This window comes from Bos grunniens, chromosome 8, assembly GCF_055505025.1.
Source record: "Bos grunniens cultivar Pamir isolate PY7600 chromosome 8, Bosgru_T2T1.0, whole genome shotgun sequence".
NCBI lineage: Eukaryota > Metazoa > Chordata > Mammalia > Artiodactyla > Bovidae > Bos > Bos grunniens.
The window spans coordinates 69,421,421-69,444,773 of NC_141172.1; the positions used below are offsets into that span (position 1 = coordinate 69,421,421).

The 23,353-nt window shown below is 46.4% G+C and overlaps 1 protein-coding gene and 1 long non-coding RNA gene across 12 annotated transcripts in view; both read right to left on the bottom strand.

The window, feature by feature from the left end:
- Positions 1–6,235: 6,235 nt before the first annotated feature.
- LOC147367355 (uncharacterized) lies at positions 6,236–8,807 on the bottom strand. The gene is made up of 2 exons (XR_015170048.1): positions 8,197–8,807; positions 6,236–6,598 (listed from the first exon to the last, which is right to left on the bottom strand). It is a non-coding gene; the product is annotated as an uncharacterized LOC147367355 (long non-coding RNA).
- A 4,943-nt stretch (positions 8,808–13,750) lies between these two features.
- The window catches only part of LOC147367356 (tumor necrosis factor receptor superfamily member 10A-like), a 38,332-nt gene continuing 28,729 nt past the window's right edge, over positions 13,751–23,353 (bottom strand). For 5 of the 11 annotated variants that reach the window (XM_086416318.1, XM_086416325.1, XM_086416328.1 and 2 more), the window contains 7 exons: positions 22,428–22,539; positions 21,529–21,602; positions 21,353–21,445; positions 20,804–20,911; positions 20,267–20,327; positions 19,008–19,202; positions 16,306–17,125 (listed from right to left, as the gene is read on the bottom strand). In XM_086416318.1, coding sequence (XP_086272444.1) covers positions 19,124–19,202; positions 20,267–20,327; positions 20,804–20,911; positions 21,353–21,445; positions 21,529–21,602; positions 22,428–22,539 — 527 coding nt within the window. In that variant the 3' untranslated portion in view covers positions 16,306–17,125; positions 19,008–19,123. Of the gene's footprint in view, positions 17,126–19,007; positions 19,203–20,266; positions 20,328–20,803; positions 20,912–21,352; positions 21,603–22,427; positions 22,540–23,353 lie in introns of those variants that run through there. The other 6 variants (XM_086416322.1, XM_086416320.1, XM_086416323.1 and 3 more) reach the window with 4 other exon arrangements.

Consider the following 23,353-nt stretch of genomic DNA (forward strand, 5'->3'; position numbering starts at 1 on the left):
GATTCCCGCCTGAGGCCCGGCCCTGGGCCCCGATTGGTCATCGCACCAGTCCTGAGCCAATCACGGTGGCCAGGGGGGAGAGAACACACCGATTGGCCAGGGCCAGGTCATGTGACCATACTCTTCAGGACACATTTGAGCTGCTCTCCCTGTGTCAGCGGTGGAGACAGTGCGATACCCCCAGAGCAGGACTGAGAGTCCAGTCACTGTGTCCATGTGCTCAGTGTCCTGGGACGTGCCTGCGCATCCTCTCTACACACCACTTCGTCCTCTGCACGCACAATATTCATGACACACCTCTTCCCTTCCCAAGTGCCGTTTCACGCGCCCACATTAAAGGGAGCAGGTCCTCCTGTTGGAAGATAGGTTTGGAGATCCTCTCTTAACCTCTGGCCTTGTTTCTTCTGTCATGTTAGAATAATTTCTTCAGTCTAAAACCCCCCACAAGCACCACCACATGCTGCTTTGCGTATTCAGGATTCTTAGCTGTTGTGAGTCGAGGGCATGGCCCACGGGCCTCCCAAAGGGAATGAGTTTTGTCCAAGGAAGCACCTGAGAGGCGAAATCAGTGAATCACTTTGCTGTACACCTTAAACAAACAAATTATTGTAAGTCAACAATACCTCAACTGAAAGAAAAGATATTCCTTCATCAAAAATTGTTCGAAATTTTGTAAAGTTTTTCTTTCAATTGTTGGTTCTTCAGTTCAGTTCAGTCGCCCAGTCGTGTCCGACTCTTTGCGACCCCATGAATCACAGGACGCCAGGCCTCTCTGTCCATCACCATCTCCCGGAGTTCACTCAAGCTCACATGCATCGAGTCCGTGATGCCATCCAGCCATCTCATCCTCTGTTGTCCCCTTCTCCTTCTGCCCTCAATCCCTCCCAGCATCAGGGTCTTTTCTAATGAGTCAACTCTTCGCATGAGGTGACCAAAGTACTGGAGTTTCAGCTTTAGCATCATCCCTTCCAAAGAACACCCAGGGGTGATCTCCTTTAGAATGGACTGGTTGGATCTCCTTGCAGTCCAAGGGACTCTCAAGAGTCTTCTCCAACACCACAGTTCCAAAGCATCAATTCTTCAGCGCTCAACTTTCTTTACAGTCCAATTCTCACATCCATACATGACCACTGGAAAAACCATAGCCTTGACTAGACGGACGTTGTTGGCTAAGTAATGTCTCTGCTTTTCAATATGCTATCTCCTGCTGCTGCTAAGTCGCTTCAGTCGTATCCGACTCTGTGCGACCCCATAGACGGCAGCCCACCAGGCTCCCCATCCCTGGGATTCTCCAGGCAAGAACACTGGAGTGGGTTGCCATTTCCTTCTCCAATGCATGAAAGTGGAAAGTGAAAGTGAATTCGCTCAGTCGTGTCCAACTCTTAGCGACCCCAAGGACTGCAGCCTACCAGGCTCCCCCATCCATGGGATTTTCCAGGTGAGAGTACTGGAGTGGGGTGCCATTGCCTTCTCCGATATGCTGTCTAGGTGGTCATAACTTTTCTTCCAAGGAGTAAGCGTCTTTTAATTTCATGGCTGCAATCACGATTTGCAGTGATTTTGGATCCCCAAAAAATAAAGTCTGACACTGTTTCCCCATCTATTTCCCATGAAGTGATGGGACCAGATGCCATGTTGGTTCTTAGTATGTGTCTAATTGGTTTGGTGGTGTTTTGTGAGGTAGGGATCCAACTTACTTTTCCACATGGATACCAAATTGTCCCAATGGGACAATTCCTTTGTCCTTTCTCCTGGAAATGTCCTTTCTGGGTTTACATATTAAGAAGCTTTTTAAAAAATGCCAAGTATCAATAACTTCAGAATTTTTTTAATTTGTAGAGCACCACAGAGGCATATTTCCATTTCTGTGTCTTCTCTTTGCATTTCACCATTGCCAGTTTCTAATATACACAAGTACCCTCAGAGGGTTCTCCGTAGTGAACCGTGTATGTTTCTGTGAGAACAGAGAATGTGAGCATGGAGGAGGGTCTGAGTCCATAGTGACCATGTAACTAGGCTCAGCAACCCCAATATTAAGTCTGGCTGAGACTTCCTAAGGCAAGGTCTGTGTTTCTTCCTCTCCGTGTCTGGATACGCAGAACAATGTTGGTGGATTGGGACTTGGGTCTCTGGGTCCAGCAGTGTAGAGATACACGCATAGCCTGCTTTTCCATTATATTTTCCTCCTGTGGGCTCTGCTGAGCTGGTGTGGAGATATTTCTGCTAACAGCTTGAGAGGTAGTCAATCCTTCTGCTTCTCATCCCCTGCCTCATCTGTACTTCTGTCATTTTTTTTTATATAGCTAATTTTCAATGTTGTTAGTCCTTGTGTCATTCTGACACTCAGGCACCTGTGGTTTAATAGACCTCCAGCTCCTGAGAGCTTTTTGCCTGGTGGAGACATGGAGAACTCAGGTAGCAGCACCACATCACACTGGAGCCTGGACCAGAGAGAAGGTTCTTGCCAGGAAGGCTCCGTCCCTGCTGTGGAGTGTTTGGAGTTATCACTTCTGATTGTGCATCCCCCAGGCCCTCAGTGCAGGCCCCACTCTGAGATCTGGAAAGGAGGTGGCTTCTCTCATCGACACAGAACTAGTATATTTTTTGTCCTCGTCCTTGTCCAGTCCCGTTTGGTTCCCAGGCTCTACCCTTGACCCTCACCCACAGGATCAGCAGAGCCCACTTCTAGAGGAGTTTCATACAAGGAGAGGCTCCTGGAGACACTCCAACCCCCAGGCCTAAATAAGCATTTCCTTGGAGTTTCACAGCCCTGGGAGGAGATACTGGGTTTGTGTCCATTTTACAGTTGAACATGTTGAGCCTCAGATCATTGTGCAATTTGCCCTGGGTCACTCTGCAGGTCAGCAGATGAGCTGGGATTTGAACCCAGACTCTATGTCTTGGAGCCCATGACTGTACAGGTGTTTTTGCCCCTTGGTTAAATTTATTTCAGTATTTTTTTTTTTGGATGCATTTGTATATGGGACTGTTTTGTTCTCTCTCTGATGGTTCATATCTTGCTATATTGCTGAGTTTATTAGTTTTAATAGTTGTTACTGGTGGAGTTTTTAGGGTTTCATATAAATCCTGTCGTAATCGAATAGTGACAGTGTAACTTCATCTGTTCCTTTAATCTGATGCCTTTAATTTCCTTTTCTCGCCTAGTTCCTCTGGGTAGGACACTTCCACTACTATGTTGAACAAGACTGGTGAGAGTGGACATCCTTGTTCTTTCTTAATCTTCTAGGAAAATCCCGGTTGGCTCAGATGGTAAAGCGTCTGCCTACAATGTGGGAGACCCAGGTTCGATCCCTGGGCTGGGAAGATCCCCTGGAGAAGAAAATGGCCACCCATCCAGTACTCTTGCCTGGAAAATCCCTGGTAGGGGGGTCGCCAAGAGTCGGGCACAACCGACGGACTTCACTTTCACTTTTCACCTCTTTGCCACTGAGCTGGATATTAGCTGTGGGCTTGTCTTATGTACCCTTTAGCATGTTCCATGTATAACCACTGTATTGAGAGATTGTATCAAAATTGATGTTACCCTTTGTCGAAAGCTTTTTCTGCAATTATTGCGAAGATCATGTGATTTTACTCTTAATTTTGCTCATATTGTGTACCACAGTGATTGATGTGCAGATAATAAATCATGCTTAAAGGCACAGAATGACTTACATTTGATCATAGTGTATGATTCTTTAATGTATTCATCAATTTGGTTTGCTAATATTCTTTTGAGGATTTTTACATCCGTGTCCACCAGGGTCAGGGTTCTCTGGTGGTTCATATAGTAAAGAATCTGCCTGCAATCCAGGAGACCTGGGTTTGACCCCTAGGCCAGGAAGATCCCCTCAAGAAAGGAATGGCTACCCACCTCCAATATTCTTGCCTGGAAAATTCTCTGGACAGAGGACCTGGTGGGCTACAGTCCATGGGTCACAAATAACTGGACATGACTGAGTGATTCACACTTACAAGACTGCTTCTTGACATTCTTAATATCTAAATTTAAGATTTTATCTCAGTCAAAAATTGCAGTCAAAGGCAAAATGTCAAAAGTCCAAGAGTCCTTAGAAATAAATGACAATAAGGCATAACAGATGAAAGCAAGAAGGACTCCGCATAATTTACTTTTCCTAAGAATTTTAGATCTTCAGAGGAATTCTCATTAAGCTGAATTAAAATGCAAGCTTTAGTTTAAAATGGAAACCTTTTTTGGTATTATGTTTCTATGTTGAGACTGAAATTTCATTATTTATGTATGATATCTTAAACAATACTTTGTGGCTATTAAAATCATATTTTCAAAACCTTTAATGACATTTCTAAGCACTTATAGTGGAAAAATAACTAGGAATAGAAGATGATCCCATACAGCTTTAGATGACAGTACAGATGTGTTGAATGATAGTTTTCAGATTGTATTTATTTATTTTTAATCGAAGAATAACTGCTTTACAATGTTTGGTTGGTTTTCCTCATACAACAACACAAATAAGCCATAAGGATATTATCCACTCTTTGGTGAGCCTGCCTCCCACTTCCCGCTATCCCACCCTCTAGGTCGTCACAGAGCTCCATGATGGGCTCCTCGTATTACATAGCAACTTCCCACTAGCTAGCTATTTTGCATATGGTGGTGGCTATGTTTCAATGCTACTCTCTCAATTCGTCCCACCCTCTCCTTCTCCAGCTGAGTTCACGAGTCCTTCCTCTACATCTGTGTATCTATTCAGTTCAGTTCAGTTCATTTCACTGGCTCAGTCGTGTCTGACTCTATGCAACCCCATGAACCACAGCACGCCAGACCTCCCTGTCCATCACTAACTCCTGGAGTTTACCCAAACTCATGTCCTTTGAGTTGGTGATGCCATCTAACCATCTCATCCTCTGTCGTCCCCTTCTCCTGCCTTCAATCTTTCCCAGCCTCAGGATCTTTTCAAATGAGTCAGCTCTTCACATCACATAGCCAAAATATTGGAGTTTCAGTTTCAACATCAGTCCTTCCAATGAACACCCAGGACTGATTTCCTTTAGGATGGACTGGTTGGATCTCTTGCAGTTCAAGGGACTCTCAAGAGTCTTCTCCAACACCACAGTTCAAAAGCGTCAATTCTGTGCTCAGCATTTTTTATAGTCCGACTCTTACATCCATACATAACTACTAGAAAAACCTAGTCAAGGCTATGGTTTTTTTAGTGGTTATGTATGGATGTGAGAATTGGACTGTGAAGAAAGCTGAGGGCTGAAGAATTGATGCTTTTGAACTGTGGTGTTGGAGAAGACTCTTGAGAGTCCCTTTGGCTTCAAGGAGATCCAACCAGTCCATCCTAAAGGAGGTCAGTCCTGGGTGTTCATTGAAGGGACTGATGCTGAAGCTGAAACTCCAATATTGTGGCCACCTCATGCAAAGAGTTGACTCACTGGAAAAGACTCTGGTGCTGGGAGGGATTGGGGGCAAGAGGAGAAGGGGACGACAGAGGATGAGATGGCTGGATGGCATCACGGACTCAAAGGACATGAGTTTGGGTGAACTCGGAGAGTTGGTGATGGACAGGGAGGTCTGGCATGCTGCGATTCATGGGGTCACAAAGAGTCGGACATGACTGAGCGACTGAACTGAACTGAATGTGCTGAGAGTGCTATGTCTAGATGATGGAAAAACAGTGAGGCTTCTATATATATGTATCATTTTAATCTTCTGCAGCAAATATGTCTAACAAAACATATAAGAAATATTATTTTTAAATATACAATGTTTGACCCTGTTTATAAGAGAGGCCTTTTTAATATGATAAAATTTACTTTAGTGTAATTATTTCTCCCAGCAAACCAAATGCTTGTAAGCAAGCATTTCCTTGAACAATGCTAATTGTTTTTTAGACATGAACTAATCTTTTTTTTATTTTTTCACGTATTTATTTATTTTTGGCTGCACTGGATCTTATTGCTATGCTCAGGCTTTCTCTAGATACAATGCACGGGCTTCTCATTGATGTGGATTCTCTTGTTTTGGAGCATGGGCTGCAGAGCGTGTGGGCTTCAGTAGTTATGGCACACCGGCGTAGTTGCCCCATGGCAGGTGGGATATCCCTGGACCAAGGACAGAACCTGTCTCCCCTGCATTGGCAGGTGAATGCTTAACCACAGGCCCAACATCAAAGTCCTAAAAAAAAAAATTTTTTTTTGAAAGGGGAATTCCAGGCAGTTTCTACATTTGCAGTAATCACAGTGATTCAACAGTAACAGAGTGAATTTATTCAATGGTCCCATACACTGAGCATCCAATGTCCATGACTTTAATCCTCATTTGTTGCTGTTGTTCCATCACTCAGTTGTGTCCGACTCTGTTACCCCATGCACGGCAGCATGCCAGGCTTCCCTGTCCTTCACTATCTCCCAGAGTCTGCTCAAACTCATGTCCACTGAGTCGGTGATGCCATCCAAGCATCTCATCCTCTGTCACTCCCTTCTCCTCCTGCCCTCAATCTTTCCCAGCATCAGGGTCTTTTCCAATGAGTCAGTTCTTCCCATCAGTTGGCCAAAATCCTTGTTGTCCAAAGGACTCTCATGAGTCTTCTCCAGTACCTCAAATGATCTAGAAAAATAATTAGTATGAAATTATTGCCATTTTAACCATCTCCTGAACGTGCCTTGCTTTATTTTAGAAAACTCATTTCCAGATTTCCTGCTTCTGCTTAGAAGAAGTAAGAGAGCAGGCTGACCAAGAAATGCATCCTGGCCCAGGTCTCTAGCTAGGAACTGGGGTTTGTGTTGTGGGGTGGGAAGGTGGAGCTCTGCAGAGCCTTTGTGTAACTGTGGCTTTATTAGGGTAGTCACGGGTCTAGAACAAACGTGACTTTCGGCCAAAGCACCTCATGTGATTTTCAACTATTATAAAAGGAAATGAAAGGGAATAAGATGTAGTGTTCTGGTGCTATACTCTGTTTTTTAAAAGCAGGATGGTTATGCAGAGTCTTTGAGCACAGCAAAAAGGTTTTCTTATTTATTTTTTTCCTCCTCCTATTTATAGCCAGATCAAATTCTTGAGAAATCTAGGTAAGGGGCCGAAGTTGAGGTTAATTGGTGTTAAATCCAGGAGAATTGGAGGAAGCCAGGAAGATGGAAGAAGAAGTGGATGGGGCTGCAATCAGTAAAACCGGCTGGCACCCTCCTCCTGCAGCACACCCCTCTGAAGTGTAACCCACGGTGCTTTGTCTTCAGTCAGTCCCTCCCGCTGGCCCCACGAGGACAGGAGAGCGAGTCAGCTTTGCCCACTGAGCACAGGGGTGGTTGGCCCAGTTAATCTGCCCTGTGTTAAGAAATTGAGCCTGCAGCCCAGCACACGGGGCGCCAGACCCATCCATTCTGCGTGTTTTGGCAAAAGTGGCTGAGGATGACAGTCCAACAAATACCAAAGCTGCTTCTGATTCCAGACTCACTCCTGAGTGCATTTTCTTTTAAAGTATAATCAGGCTCCCTCCTGATTGCACTTTGTCTCAGATTGCATAATAAACATGCTTTTGTTTAAAAAATTGTTTTGCATTGTCACTTCTGAGCTATGTTGATGATATCGTATCTGAAATAGCAACAGAGTTTGGTTTTTTGTTTTTATTTGCACTCAAGCAGGGTTCTCTCTTCAAAGAAGTCAGAAGAATGACCTGAGAAGTGTCATGCTTTTGGAGGCCAACGCTAAGGTGAAGGATATTGCAATATCCAGGGAGAGGATACTTCTAAAAGATGAACTTCAATAAGATACTTTTGAGCATATTTTCCATGGGGTTGTAGTAGATGAAAAGGATCCAAATATGGAGAAGAAATGGCAACCCACTCCAGTATTCTTGCCTGGGAAATCTCATGAACAGAGGAGCCTGGTGGCCTACAGTCCATGGCATCAAAAAGGGACAGACACAACTTAGCAGCTGAACAACAACAATACACAATCAGGCAGATTGTGATTTGGGGAAACACTGCTTGATGGAAATGTAGAATAAAATGGAGAGTGAAGTGACCTAGCAATATGGAGCATAGCATTTTGGAAGAAATTAAAAGTGTATAGAATAATAGTTGCAAATATTCAAACAACAAAGTCTGTGGCTAAAGGAAAAAAAGAAAAAGATCCAAATAAAAAAAGCAAGTATTTGTAAAAACAGTTAAAGATCAAGCTTCTGAAATTCAGGTGACAATGATACTCACTGAGAGTTGTAAGCTATGAGGTCTTCATCACAGAAATCTTCTTCCTATCAGCAGGGTGTGTATAGAAGGAGAAAAGCCCATGGGGATATTGGCTTACATGAATTCGGAGAAGGCGATGGCACCCCACTCCAGTACTCTTGCCTGGAAAATCCCATGGATGGAGGAGCCTGGTAGGCTGCAGTCCATGGGGTCGCTAAGAGTCAGACACGACTGAGAGACTTCACTTTCACTTTTCACTTTCATGCATTGGAGAAGAAAATGGCAACCCACTCCAGTGTTCTTGCCTGGAGAATCCCCGGGATGGGGAGCCTGGTGGCTGCCGTCTATGGGGTCGCACAGAGTCAGACACGACTTAAGTGACTTAGCTGTAGCAATAGATTGGTTTTACGGCAGTGTCAATTAGTAGAGGCCCATAATCCACAGGTGGTTTCTCAACAAGACTTGGTTCACATGACTGTTCAGATTGCCTGAGGAATGAGCTATCTGTCCAGCAGGGGAGTCATCCACCAAGATGTGGCTGTCGGGAACTGTATCGCTGAGGACACACTTCAAGTTAAGATCGCAGACAATGCCGTCTCCAGAGACTTGTTCCCCATGGACTATGTCATTGCCTGGGGGACAATGAAAACAGGCGGGTTTGGTGGACGGCCCTTGAAAGTCTGGTTAATAATGAGTTCTCCAGTGCCAGTGACCTGTGGGCCTTCAGAGTGATGCTGTGGGAGCTAGCTTTTGACTCTGGGCCAAATGCCCTACGTGGACATGGACCCCTTTGACATGGCTGCGTGCCCTAAAAGACGGTTACCTCGCTGTCCTGAGGACCTGTTTGCTGTGATGGCTTGCTGCTGGCCCTTCGATCTGGAAGGGAGAGCCCAGTTCTAGCAGCTGGTCATGTATAGCCACCTCTGCCATGTCCTGATGATAACAGATGAGTCACTAATTGCACCCCATGTTCAGCAATATATCTTGAAAGAAAAAGATCAAAGAATTTGTTCACCTGCCTTAAAACCACCACAGGTAAATACTATTAATAATCTTGTTTTTTCCTCTTAACATTTTTAAACACTTTTTTTTCAACATTTTTTCATTTCCTTAATTATTTTGCTACAATGTTACTTTTGATAACTCCCTAACATACTGTATGGGTCTAACACCAGTAATTTAACCAGGATCCCACTGGGAACATTTTAATTATTTTGAAGTTTTTGACAATTGAATAATACTACAAAAACATTTTGTCACATAAGTGTCTATATGTGTGTTAGACACTCAGTTGTGTCCAACTCTTTACAACCCATGAACACTAGCTTGCCAGGCTCCTCTGTCCAGGGGATTCTCCAGACAAGAACATTGGAATGGGTTGCCATTCCCTTCTCTAGGGGATCTTCCCAACCCAGGGATTGAACCCAGGTCTCCTGCATTGCAGGCAGATTCCTCACCATCTGAGCCAGCGGGGAAGCCCAAATGTCTCTATAATCCATGATTATTTAACAAGGCTAATAGGTAGACTAAAATGGTCATTAGTGTGGATATGGTTTCAGCAACTCAGAGAATGGAGCAAAAGCCAAGTGCTTATTAAGACATTGTCTGGACACTCTCCAGGGAGGGAGGGGTGGAAATCCTGGGAAGTGGTTTGCATCAGGAAGATTCCAGACTCCTGTGGGATCGTAGCATAATGGAGGACAGAGAGAGCTGTCAAAGCCAGAGACCTTTTGCTGTGATTCAGCAGGGAGAGCATGAGGTGTGCCCTAGGGGACAGAAAAGACAAAAGAAACCAGAGGAAGAGCAGTCAAGTGCTGAGACATGGTAAAACCTGAGTCTGAGGAGTCAAGAAAAAAGAGGCAAAGATGACTCAGGACCCAGGAAAGGGATGGGTGAAAAGTCACTTCATGTTGTTGTGGAAATCTATTCCAAAAACTTAGTGTTGTATTTTCTATTTGTCCAACTCAAACTATTGAGGGATGTAAAAAAAAATCTTTAAAAGTTTATATGTATTTAATGAAATTCCATAGACTGAATGTTTAACATCCAGGCAGAGAGACTGTGTGCACCCTGTTTATCTTTAGTACTGGGGACAAATTTCTGGCCTTTAATCCTATTATCTTCAATTTATAAAATGGACATGACATTTTTCAGACTTGCTTAAAGTTTAAGTTTTTTGAGCAAAGATTGTGGGCAACTTTGCTTAAAGGCTGTTTGGTTAACAGGACTTTTCAGGTGGTGCTAGTGGTAAAGGACCCTCCCTGTCAATGCAGGAGACCTAAGAGATGCTGGTTCCATCTCTGGGCCAAGACGATCCTCTGGAAGAGAGCATGGCAACCCACTCCAGTATTCTTGCCTGGCGAATCCCATGAACAAAGAAGCCTGGTGGGCTAAGGTCCATAAGGTTGCAAAGAGTTAGACATGACTGAAGCGACTTAGCATGCAACACGCCTTAGAAGAGAGAGGTTGGCTACTGCCCTGTAGGGACTAGAGGTTGTCCCCTGCCGATCAGGGCCATGTACTCATATTCTAGGCTTCTTTCCTCCAGAAGAGACTTTGTTTCTATTCCAGAAGAAAATACAGGATCTTTCTTACTGAGGAGGAGAGCAGGAGTAGATGTGTCAGCCATCTATTTAAGCTCTGAGTTTCACAACCTGGAATTGATGCATAAACCCCACTGCACACACAGGTACACGTGCCTCTACCCTCTCCTGCTGTGGGGAACCAGGGCTACGTTTACTTGGCAACGAAACAGTCTGATCCTTGATCCAGAGATCTCATGACGGGATGGTGTGTGCACAGTTGGCTAGCATGTATGTTTGTATGCATACACATACACTTGTATACTGGTATATACATGCTACCCAGGTATACATGCACACTCATAAAGACTCACATAAATAACTGTGGTAGGGTAACTCATTAACTCGCAAGTAGGATCTCAGACCTGTCAGAATTTCAGACAAAATACCGAGAAATGATCAACAGAACAGTGGGATGTCTCAAGATCAAGGTAAAAGGATGGTGACTTCCCCTCCCCCTGCCCCAGTCACTCACTTGCTCTGATGAAACAAGCCGCCATGTTTTGTTCAGCCCTGGCCTGCTGCGATTCATGGGGTCGCAAAGAGTCGGACACGACTGAGCGACTGAACTGAACTGATGGAGAGGTCCAGGCTTCCCTGGTGGCACTGGGGGTAATGAACCCGCTTGTCATTGCTAGAGACCTAAGAGATGCCAGTTCAATCCCTGAATCAGAAAGATCCCCTGGAGGAAGGCATGGCAACCCACTCCAGTATTCTTGCCTGGAGAATCCCATGGACAGAGGGAGCCTGATATAGGGTCGCAAAGGGTCTGACACAGCTGAAGCGACTTAGCAGGTACACACACACACATATGGAGAGGACTGGGTTCCCTGGTGGCTCAGCCGTGAAGAATCCGCCTGCCAATGCAGGAGACTTGGGTTTGATCCCTGGGTTGGGAAGATCTCCTGGAGAAAGAAATAGCAACCCACTCCAGTATTCTTGCCTGGAGAATTCCACGGACATAGGAGCCTGGTAGGCTACAGGCCATGGGGTTTCACAGAGCTGACATGACTGAGTGACGACTAAACAATCAATGGAGAGGCCCACATCACAAGGACAAAGGACAGCCTCCTGCCAACTGCCCCAAGAACTGAATCCAGCCCCACCTCATGTGTAAGCTTGGAAGCACGTCCTTTTCCATTCAGGCCTTGAAGGGACCACAGCCCCAGTCTGGTGAGACTCAGTATCAGAGAACCAACCTACACTGAACCATTAGAAATGGTGATGTAATAAAGGCTGTGACAAACCTAGATGCCATTTTAGAAAACAGAGACATCACTCTGCCAACAAATATCCGTCTGGTCAACACTCTAGTATTTCCAGTAGTCGTGTACGGATGTGAAAGTAGGACCATAAAGAAGGCTGAGCACCGAAGAACTGATGCTTTGTTTAACCGTGGTGTTGGAGAAGACTCATGAGAGTCCCTTGAACAGCAAGGAAATCAAACCAGTCAATCGTGAAGGAAATCAACCCTCAATATTCATTGGAAGGACTGATGCTGAAGCTGAAGCTCCAATAGTTTGGCCAACAGATGGGAAGAGCCAACTCACTTGAAAAAACTCTGATGCTGGGAAAGATTGAAGGCATGAAAAGAAGTGGTCGACAGGATGAGATGGTTGGATGGCATCACCGACTCAGTGGACATGAGTTAGAGCAAACTCTGCGAGATGGTGAAGGACAGGGAAGTCTGGCATGCTGCAATCCACGGGCTCACGAAGAGTCGGACAAGACTGAGTGACTGAACAACAAGAATAAGACTGTAGTTCTAAAACACTAAGTTTTAGGTTAATGTCCACTAATACGTGCTCTTACCTAACCTGTAAAACTGCTCGGATGCATCCCATATGTGAAATGTTAGTCACTCAGTCATGTCCGACTCCTTGTGACCCCATGGACTGGGACTTGCCAGGCTCTTCTGTCCATGGGATTCTCCAGCCAAGAATACTGGAGTGGGTTGCCATTTCCTTCTCCAGGAGATCTTCCAGACCCCGGGATTGGACCCATGCCTCTGCATTGCAGGCAGACTCTTTATCATGTAAGCCACCAGGGAAGTTCAAGCCTGTTGATTATATAATATTGCCCCTAACACCCTCACCCCCCACCCCCCACCCCTCAGCTTCTCATAAAGTGTTAACAGACCTAAAAACAAATGGAGGCCAGGTCAGTCTTCTCCATTCAAGGACAACTTAGGTGATCTGATATAGGGGTCTCACACAGGCAACACTGCTTTTCAAGAATTTATTTTCAAGTAATTATACATTCACCTCTTCTTTCTGATTTGTGATCTAAAATATTTTCCTTCCCACTCCTGATTAATCGTTCACAGGCAGGAGTGGGGGCAGACAGGGGGTGTGCAGCTCTGCACGAGCACCATTGCTCTGGGAAAGGGGACAGGGCTGGGACCACGGGGCTCCCCAGGAAATCTAGGTGGGTGAGGGATCCTTCCCTAAGGCCCTAAGGTCCAGGGGAAGGGAGTTGTGTCTCCATGAGGTTGCAGGGCTGAGCCACCAGACCCACTGTGATGAGGATGCAGAAAGGACAGCAGGGACAGAAGGGGAAGGTGGCCCCAGAGTGGCAGGAGGCTCACAAGTGAGGGGCCACAGAAGAACCCCAGCAAGCAGGGCCCCACCAGCCCTTCCCAAGAGCTCTGTCAGAGACAGTCTGCACCTCCAGGGAGCCCAGCAGGCCCAGACAGGACTCAGAGACACAGACACCACAGGGGGAGGCTGTGCAGGTGCCTGGCCAGGCTGGGGCCTCTCTCCCAGGGGAAGAGTGGGGAGGAGGTGGACAGAGGAGGGGCTGAATTCCAGTCCCCCAGGAATCTGGCATCTGGAAATCTTGAGTCAGAGCAGGAGACACACCCATGCAAGATGAGCCTGAGGCATAAAGGGAGAAGGAAGGAGTGGGTCACAGAGCAAGAACACACCCCTGTACCCTTCACTCAGAACTGCTCCAGAGAACCAGAGGATGGGGGAAAAACACACACATGCCTCTTTTTATATACAATTACATATTTAATTTGATCACAAATTCATACAATTGTATATTTATGGAAAACTATATAATTTCTAACATTTTGATAGTTCTTATACTTTTTATAACATTCCACATTTGTCAAATTGTATAAAACTATATATAAAATTATAATATTTGTATATAACATCACATATTTAATTTGGTCACAAAGTCATAAAATTGCATATTTATATAAAATTGCAAAATTTTTATGTAACTGCCATGTAATTTGGTCACAAATTCATCCAATTGCTTATTTATATAAAATTATAAAATTTGTATATAACATTGCATTTTTAATTCGGCCACAAATTCTTTAAATTGCAGGTTTATAGAAAATTGCAAAATTGTATATAACACTGAATATTCAATTTTATTCAAAATCATAAAATTGCACGTTTAATAAAATTATAAAATTTGTATATGATATTGCATATTTATTATTTTTATTATTTTTGTATATTTAATGACTTTTTATTATCCAATTTTTAGATGAGACATATATAGTATTACGGTTGCTTTTTAAAAATTTTTTTAATTTAAATTTATTTATTTTAACTAGAGGCTAATTACTTTACAATACTGTATTGGTTTTGCCATACATCAACATGAATCCACCATGGGTGTACATGTGGAAATTGCATATTTAATTTGGTCACAAATTCAGTACTGAGGAGAAACCTGAACAGGCATCCAGTCTTCAAGTAAAACTTTAAATTGTAACATTTGCATTGGCATAAAGCAGTAATGCTTCCCGGATGGCTCAGCAGGCAAAGAACTCGCATGCAGTGCAGGAGACACAGGACACGCGGGTTCGATCCCTGGATCGGGAAGATCCCCTGGAGTAGGAAATGGCAACTCACTCCAGTATTCTTGCCTGGAGAATCCCATGGACAGGGGAGTCTGGCAGGCTTAGTTCACAGGGTCGCAAAGAGTCGGACACGACTGAGCGACTAAGCACCCACCGGAAAGCAACAAAGGAGTCAAGTTTCACTTTTCTTGAAGGTTCTCATTAGTAAAACACACAATAAATGTGTACAAATGAATATACATGACAAATACTGACAAGGCTGATACTCTAATGGGCACTCAAGGAAGTCTTCTGAGAAAGGGACAAGTGACCTGACACTTGACTATTTACTTTTTTAAACTGTTTTACAAATGCACATGCTTTTTGTAACATATAGGTGACAGTTTCAAATTTTATTGTATCTTATTTATTTATTTTAGCTGTGCAGACTTCACTGCAGCACACAGGCTCCTCTACTGTGATGTGCAGGCTCTACAGCACATGGGCTCAGTTGCGGAGCACATGCTTAGTTGTGGTGTGTGGGATCTCAGTTCCCAACCAGAGACTGAACCCGGGCTCCTTGCATTGGGAGTGCAGAGTCTTAACCACTGAACCGCCAGGGAAGTCCCAGGAATTCATTTCTATCTCCTCCTGGGGATGAAGGCAGAGTGTCCTGCACAGAAGGAACAGCAAAGACAGGAAACACCTGACTTCCAGGAGAGGGAGGGACATCAGGGCCAGAGGGATGTACCACCAAGACCACGGGGGTCGGCCCTTCTCAAAACACAAGAGAACTCCACACACTGTATCCATTTGTACCTACATTTTAGGCAATTCCAGTTTTGACCACACCAGTCACATCAACCTTGGGAAGACAACATACAAGCCTTGAGATGGACTAGACCAAAAACCTCCCTGAGAATTGCTTCTGCTATTAAATTATCCTGCAGTGATTGGAATACTATGGAGAAGGGTTTGGCAGAAGGTAAAAAAAAAATAAATAAATAAATAAAATACAAAACCCTAATATAGCAGGCATTTTAGGTCAGTTCTCACAGTATTTAAGAATCATCATTTCTGTGTCTTTTCTGCAGAAGGTCAAAGCTTACAGAGGGGTTGAGATCCTTAATCAGCCAATTCAAACACAAAAAGGCAATTCTGGGCTCAGAGCACCAGTATCAAGGGGGGCCCATCTAGTGCGGAGCAAGCCAACACTGAACATAACCAAGGAGCCCATCCATTCTTCCTCCCAGAAACTATGGCAGATCCTTGTCCTCTCTTCCTTGAGCCCAGATGGAATGAAGGTCACTGATAAGAGCAGACGTGACACAGAAACTATCTGACACTCATATCTAACCCACGTCCCACCCTAACCTCCCAGATGAGCAGGAGGAAGCCCGGGGAATGACAGCCCAGTTCACCGTCACCAGACACAACACGGGGGTGCCAATTCTGCTCCCTCTCTGCTCACTTGTTAACATCTCTCTATGAAAAATACAAATATTCACCCAACTATAAAGTTGACATGTTTAAAGCCTGGACCCTGAAGAAGTCGCCAGGCAATCCCAAAGTGGTCAAATTCCCCCAGCAGTGGGCTTGCTCTCCTTTATTGCTGTTCTTGTTTTGTAGGTTTTTGTTTGTTTGTTTTTGCCTCATGGCTCGTGGGATCTTACTTTCTGACCAGGGATTGAACTCAGGGCTCTCAGGGCAGAGTCCTAACCACTGAACAGCCAGGGAATGCCCTCCTTTTGTATTTCTAGTTTATTTAGATTGCCAGTACTCAACCAGGTAGCCCACATAAACCTAGAAATTATATTTGCAAAATGTTTTTCTACACATACATATATATGCACAAACATAAAAGTACCAAGACATATAAGATGTTTGCACTTTAATGATGTATAGTACAAGTTACGGGGCCTCCCTGGTGGCTCAGTTGGTAAGGAGTCTGCCTGCAGTGCAAGAGACCTAGGTTCCATCCCTGGGTAGGGAAGATACCCTGGAGAAGGAAACGGCAACCCACTCCAGTACTCTTGCCTGGAGAAACCCCATGGACAGAAGAGCCTGGTGGGGACAGTCCATAGGGTCGCAAAGAGTTGGACATGACTCAGTGACTAACACCTTCATTATAAGTTACATCATTAAATGCATACATACTAACATGAATGACAAATTTCAAACAAATACAAATAAAAACTAGAAGTCTATTAGCAGTGTGTCCTGAACTGAAAGACTGAGGTCCTCAAACGGTCAGGGCACAGCAGAGCCTGTCTCACTTTCTTCATAAACATGTTAATACTTTCCTGAGTTCCGCAGGCACTCTTGAATTGTCTCATTTGTCAACCTTTGCCCCAGCATTTCCAAGGCATCCATCGGGGTGTTGACTGAGGTCCCCTGTCCCTTCTTGGTGACTGGCAGCATCACACAAGGCATGTGGAGAGACCCAGGCCTATTCTCTGGTCACAAGGATCTCATTTCATGTGAGGCCCAACTGCCTCAGGAGCGAATCACAGAAGTCACAAGGAAAAGATAGCTGCAAACTCACTGAAGAATAGCTTCAGGCCTAGGTTGGGGGAAAGTCACAGAGACAGAGTTGGAACGGGCTTTCACAAAGGCAAAGGACCCTCAATTCAGGCCTAGACTTCAGGATGGGAACCTGAGGAGCTCCCCCTGCTGGTAATCCTGCTGCTCTGCGCCCCTGACCTGCTTCCCAGCAGCAAACAAGCCACACAGGCACTGGGCATTGGACTTCGCCAGCACCCAGAGCAGTTGGGGGCAGTCCAGGTCAGCAGAGAGTCCTGCCCCAAGCAGGGGATGCGGGCCCATCTGGAAGAGGAGACTGCTGTCACAGAGGGAGAAGGCATCTGTGATATGAGACAGAGGGTGGGACAGCGAGGGGCAACAGACCTCAGAGGAGGGCACCTGCCTTTCTCAGGAGGGTGAGGCCTCCTGGCTGCCACCTCTGCACTGGGGACAAAGCAAAGGCCTGGAGGGAGGAAGGTCTCCGGCCTCACACCCCGCTCGGCCTCACTGCCTGACACTGCGGTAGAGCTGGATGGGGACAGACTCCGAGCAAGAATTTAACCTTAAAATGGAGCAAACACCACCCGCCTCATGGACTGTGCTGCAGATTCAACGCTGTGTGTGTGAAATGCTGTGCACACCACCATCCACAGTACATAAGGAGGGCACCCAACACAAGTTTATATTCTCTAACAGTTACACTGAAAACATGAAAAATAACAATACTAGTTTTCATAAAATATGGTACTAACTCAAAGTATTCTAAAAAATTTCCTTTCAATATGTAATATAGATAGCTAATGGGAAGTGGCTTGATAACACAGAGAGCTCGATCCGGTGCTCTGTGATAACCTAAGGGAGGTGGGATGGGGGCGTTGGAAGGAGGCTCAAGAGGGAGGGGATATATGTGCACCTATGGCTGGTTCATGTTGCTGTACAGCAGAAATAAGCACAACATTGTGAAGCAATTATCCTCCAATTAAAAGTAAGTTAAGAATTTTTTCACTGCAATATGTAGTGTTAGCTGCTCAGTTGTGTGTCTGACTCTTTGTGACTTCATGGACTGTAGCCTGTCAGGCTCCTCTGTCCATGAGATTCTCCAGGTAGGAATACTGGAGTGGGTTGCCATTCCCTTCTCCAGGGGATCTTCCTGACCCAGAGACTGAACCCTGTTCTCTTGCATTACAGGCGAATTCTTTACCATCTGAGCCACCAGGGAAGCCCCTCAACATGTAATCAATATACAAAAAAAAAAAAAACTGTTAACGAGACAAATTATAGTCATTTTTTCTACCAACTCCTTGAACTACAGTATCGAGTTATATACTACAGCTCATCAGATTTAGCCACAGTTCAGGCGCTCCACAGGGCTCCCAGGTTGCGCCAGTGGTAAAGAACCTGCTTGCTAATGCAGGAGATGTAAGATGTGGGTTCGATCCCTGGGTTGGAATGATCCCTGGAGGAGGGCATGGTAACCCACTCCGGTATTCTCGCCTGGAGAATCCCATGGACTAAGGAGCCTCACAGGCTACAGTCCATGGGGTTGCAAGGAGTCAGACATGATTAAAGAGACTTAGCATGCATGGACAGGGGCTCCACAGCCTCCCTGGGCCAGGGCGTGCCCTGCTGGACAGCACAACATCTCAGATGTCTCAGAGTGGGTCAACCTGGCCCTGAGCAACCAGGGAGGAGAGAGGATGGTGGAGGAGGGAAGGACAGGGAGGTGTTAGGGGCCACTGTTAGAGGACAGAGGGGTGCAGGGTGGGAAAAAGAGGAGGGGGCAGGGAGGGAATTAGAGTCCTGATGGTTCAGGGACAAGCCATCCCCTCTCTGAGTTGCCCTAACCGCTATGGAGACAGAAATTAGGACACAGTCCCTCCTCCCTCCACTCCTGATCCCCTGCCCAGGAAAAAAACACTCACTTTCAGTGGCGTCTGTTGGAACCAGCAGCCATCTTCTCCTCTGAGATCCTTCAGGGGCTGCTGGTTTCTGAAAAACACAATGGAGAGCAGCCTTGGTCTTAACCGGGGGTCCTAGGTTACAGAACTGAGCCTAGTAAACCTTGTTCTGAAATTCTGGCAGATGCAGCCATAAGCAAATCAAAACCAATGCAGGACCTTTGAGGGGAGCAGACAGAAGAGTCATTATTTTATATACAATTGTGTTCTTATAAACCTCTAATGGTTCAACAATAATACTTAAATGTGAATGTGTGGATGGATGAATGTTAAAAATTATGACAATAAATTCTATAATGAATTATGAGTTGGATAAACTCATCAGGTTATAGAACATTGTAATACAAAGATACAGCCTCAACAAGAAACGAGCAATTTACTGAAGAAAAACACACATGGAGTTGAGGTATTATAAAACTCTTAACTTAAAATGCTAACTCTTTTCATAAGAAAAATATAGAATAGCTAAAAGATCTCAATTCCTCCTAGATTAATTTATAAATTAAGGTAATACTCAAAAACCTCAAAACTATTGAAATGATACGACCCCAAACTGTAAACGTCTCTGTATGTGTATGTGTGTGTCTGTGTATGTATACATATATTATATACATATGTTTAGTCACTCAGTCATGTCTGACTCTTTGTGACCCCATGGACTGTAGCCTGCTGGGCTCCTCTGTCCATGGGGATTCTCCAGGCAAGAATACTGGGGTGGGTTGCCATGCCCTCCTCATATATATATATATATATACACACACACATATATACATAGTGAAAATACTTCTGTATGTTGACAAAGAAATTTTACTTCAAGTAGATTCAACAATACTTTTGAAATAAATGTGAAATTCCCACTATGATGAGGAACGGCTTAAAAGTATGTAACAGTCACACAGAAAAATATTATGTAGCTCTGACTCCATCACTCGGTCAGTCATGGGAGGAGTGATTACCCTTCGCCTGCCCTGTTCTAGACAGGGATGTGGTGACAAGACAGATGAGAAGTAGCATCAGAGCTGCCAGTGGACCAGAGCAGGGGGTGGGCTCCCTTCCCCTCCATGCCCTGGTCTCTCTCCAGAGCAGGGGGTGGGCTCCCTTCCCTCCATGCCCCGGTCTCCCTCCATCACCACCTCCCCAGAGAAGAGGAGACCTGACCCATTGCCTCTCCCTGTCTCTACCACAGTCCCAAGCAAGCAGAAGGGCTAGAGCCCCACACTCACCAACAGGCAGTCTGCTTGCTGCATCTCGGGACTGGGCATTGTCTTCTGTCAGCTTCTTTTCCTGCCAAGGGACCAGAATGGAAAGTCAATCTCCATTGGTCAGCCTGTTGTTGTGTGCATGGTCCAGAGCCCCAGACCTTCCTGGGGGACATAAGTGCCAGAAAAGGGCCTCGAAAAAGCAAGGCACTGACCCAGGAGTCACAAACCCACAAACCCCTAAGCTTCTAGGGGGAGACAGTGGGTTCTCCCTTCCCACCTACACCTCTGCTGTGCCCCCCAAGTGGGCATAGACTCAGCACATCTAGGCTCTGATGATGGCACCCAGACTCTGGTGTGATGCTAAGGGGAACTGAGCACCCCTGCCTGACACCCCCCACGCCCCAGGGCTACAGAGTGAGGGTGTTTCAAACAGTAAGGACAGGGCCAGCGCTGCCAACTAGCCTTAGGACAGCTCTCAGCAGGCCAGTCTCCCTCCTACATTCAGCCTAGAGCCCCCAGGCCAGTTCAGAGGGTCAGGGACAACAGCATAGGACAAACCAGAGACCATGTCCACCCTGGGCTTTGTTGTGATGCAGTTACTGAGGGTCTGAGGCCGCCAGATGCTGGAGAAACCGATCACCTTGTGCCAGCACTCATTAAAGGGACCTAGAAGAGAAGAGAAATCCACTGAGTGGTGGCGAGGGCACTCTTGCTGCACCTCCCTTCCTAGGGACAGGGTGCAGGTTGGGGGCTCAGACACTGAACAAAGAGCCCTGGGCCTGTGACTGCAAGCGGGACATTCTGAATCTGGAGAACCCTCAGGGAGAAGAGAGGGAAGAAAATGAAGTAAAATGAAACCCATGTAAAATTTCTGTGCAGTGCTACTGAACCACCCTCTTCTGCCTCCTCCCACCAGACTCGGCCAGGGGGAAGAGGGGACCGTCAGCTGAGTTGGGGGCCCGATGTGATCAGTTTTATAGGACCAGGTGAGGTGGGAGGAGGAGGGGTTTCTTGGGGAACAAGATCAGAGACAAGCCAGGAGGAATAGGAGGATTGGGGAGATGGAGGAGGGAGCCAGCACCTCCTCCTTCTCTTCTAGAACCTCACCTTTCAAGCAGCACCATACCATACATCCGATTAGGACAGCGGTGATTACAAGTCCAATTACAATTATTGCAATCATCAGCCTTGAAGGAGGGCCTGAGGAGGGAGAGGGAGTAATGGGTAGTCTCTGGCTCATGGTTGCTCTCCAGGAACTGGAGCTTCCCCATGGGCCGGGGTACCTGATTCTTGGTCCACACAATTGATGTTGCTCCAGGGGGTACAGTCCATAACCATGATCTTCCCATCAGGGCACCTGGGTACAGACACAGGAGGACCCATCAGGGACAGCTGGCTGGATGAGGAGAAAGAGGGGGCAGCTTCCCGTCCTGGGTCCCCTGACAAGACAGTGGAGGGGAGACAGGCTCTTGCTGTCTGCAGGGGAGGGTCCCCTTACTCCCCCTCCCTGGGCGGGAGAAGGATCCAGGATTGTGTACTGCGGCCCCCAGGCTCCTACTGAGTGTTCAGAGCTGTCCTTCAGGAGCTGGGCTTCCTCTGAAAGGCCCTCCTGGCCTCCCTGGGCTGCACGGGAAGCTCTGTGAGGGGCAAGGGGGGGCCTCGTCCAGGTCAAGGGTCAGAAGGGTGTGGGCACAAGTTTGACTCATCCTCCAGTCAAAGTTAATATGAGGCCCTCTCATCCACCTGTTGACTCTTACTACCAATCTCAGCCAATACTGGAGCGTCAGATGATAGTGAATTACTATTGGCCCCCGAGTCCCCGAAGAGGAAAGATTCAGGTGCTACTGGGGAACAAGGGGCTGGGTGTGAGGCCTGTCAAGTTGGCTCCGGTTTTATAGGAACCTTGAAGGAGCACACACATGGCCTCCTCATGACTTCTGTCTGCTGTCAGCACTTCGGTCTTTCTAGGCCCCTCCCGAGGAGACGTGGGAAGGGGCCACTGGGAAAGCCGTGCAGGACAAACAGTGGTGGTAGGGAGCACTGCTGCAGGCTCAGGAGACCCCACAGGCACAACGAGCTCTGGGAGGTGGGAGGGGCTTCATGGAAGCAGGAGACAGAAGTGGGTACAAGGAAACTGGGGTCTCCTGTGGGTTGGAAGCCCCCCTAGGCTCCTGTGTCTCACCCGGTGCTGCATTTTTGACAGAATTCAGGTGCATCTTCTCCACGGAAAGTGCCAGGTTTGCACTGACACTCAGTGTCCTTGGTTGGGGTGCAGCGATTTTTTTCTTCTTCTCCTAGAGACCAAAGATAAGGTTTTGAGAGTGTGTTTCCCTCATATGTCTCTCAACCCTTCTTCACAACCCAGATCTCCATCCACTCAGTTCAAGAAGTAATTCGGAGGGCTTGCTGGGTGGTCCAGTGGTTAAGAATCCGCCTGTCAAAGCAGGGGACGCAGGTTCCATCCCTGGTCTGGGAAGATCCCATATGTTGTGGGGCAGCTAAGCCCGTGTGCCACAACTACTGATCCTGTGCTCTAGGGCCTGTGCACCACGATGAAAAGCAACAAGGAGTAGCCCCCCTCACCACAACTAGAGAAAGCCCTTGTTCCACAACAAAGACACAGAACAGCCAAAAATAAATGAATTAATCTTTTTTTAAGTAATTTTGTGGTCATTTTCTGTGGCAACACACATAGACCATCCATAGAACAGCCACTGTTCAGGCGTCACCAATAGAGGCATAAAAGGGACTGTGCATCATTACGGATTGCATCAGGGTTGGGAAGAGAAATGAGAGAGCCCAGAAAGAAGTGGGCTGGGGTGAGGTGTAATCTGAGACGCTGTGGATGGAGAGGAACCCTTGGATGATGTCTCAATGGGTGTTGCCCTGCCGGAGAGGCAGAGGGACCTCAGGTCATGAAGGCTGAGAGAGGCTGAGACCCCAGAGCAGAGGGCATGGTGCCCGCAGGAGCCTGGCCCAGGATCAGACACATGACACAGCTCAAACCCAGCCCTGCCCCACTCCCCCAGGCCTTCTGCACTGTTACCATCCAGCTCCCTCCATCAAGGGACACGTTATTCTCCTCTTTCCAGCTGTGTTCTGAAAGAC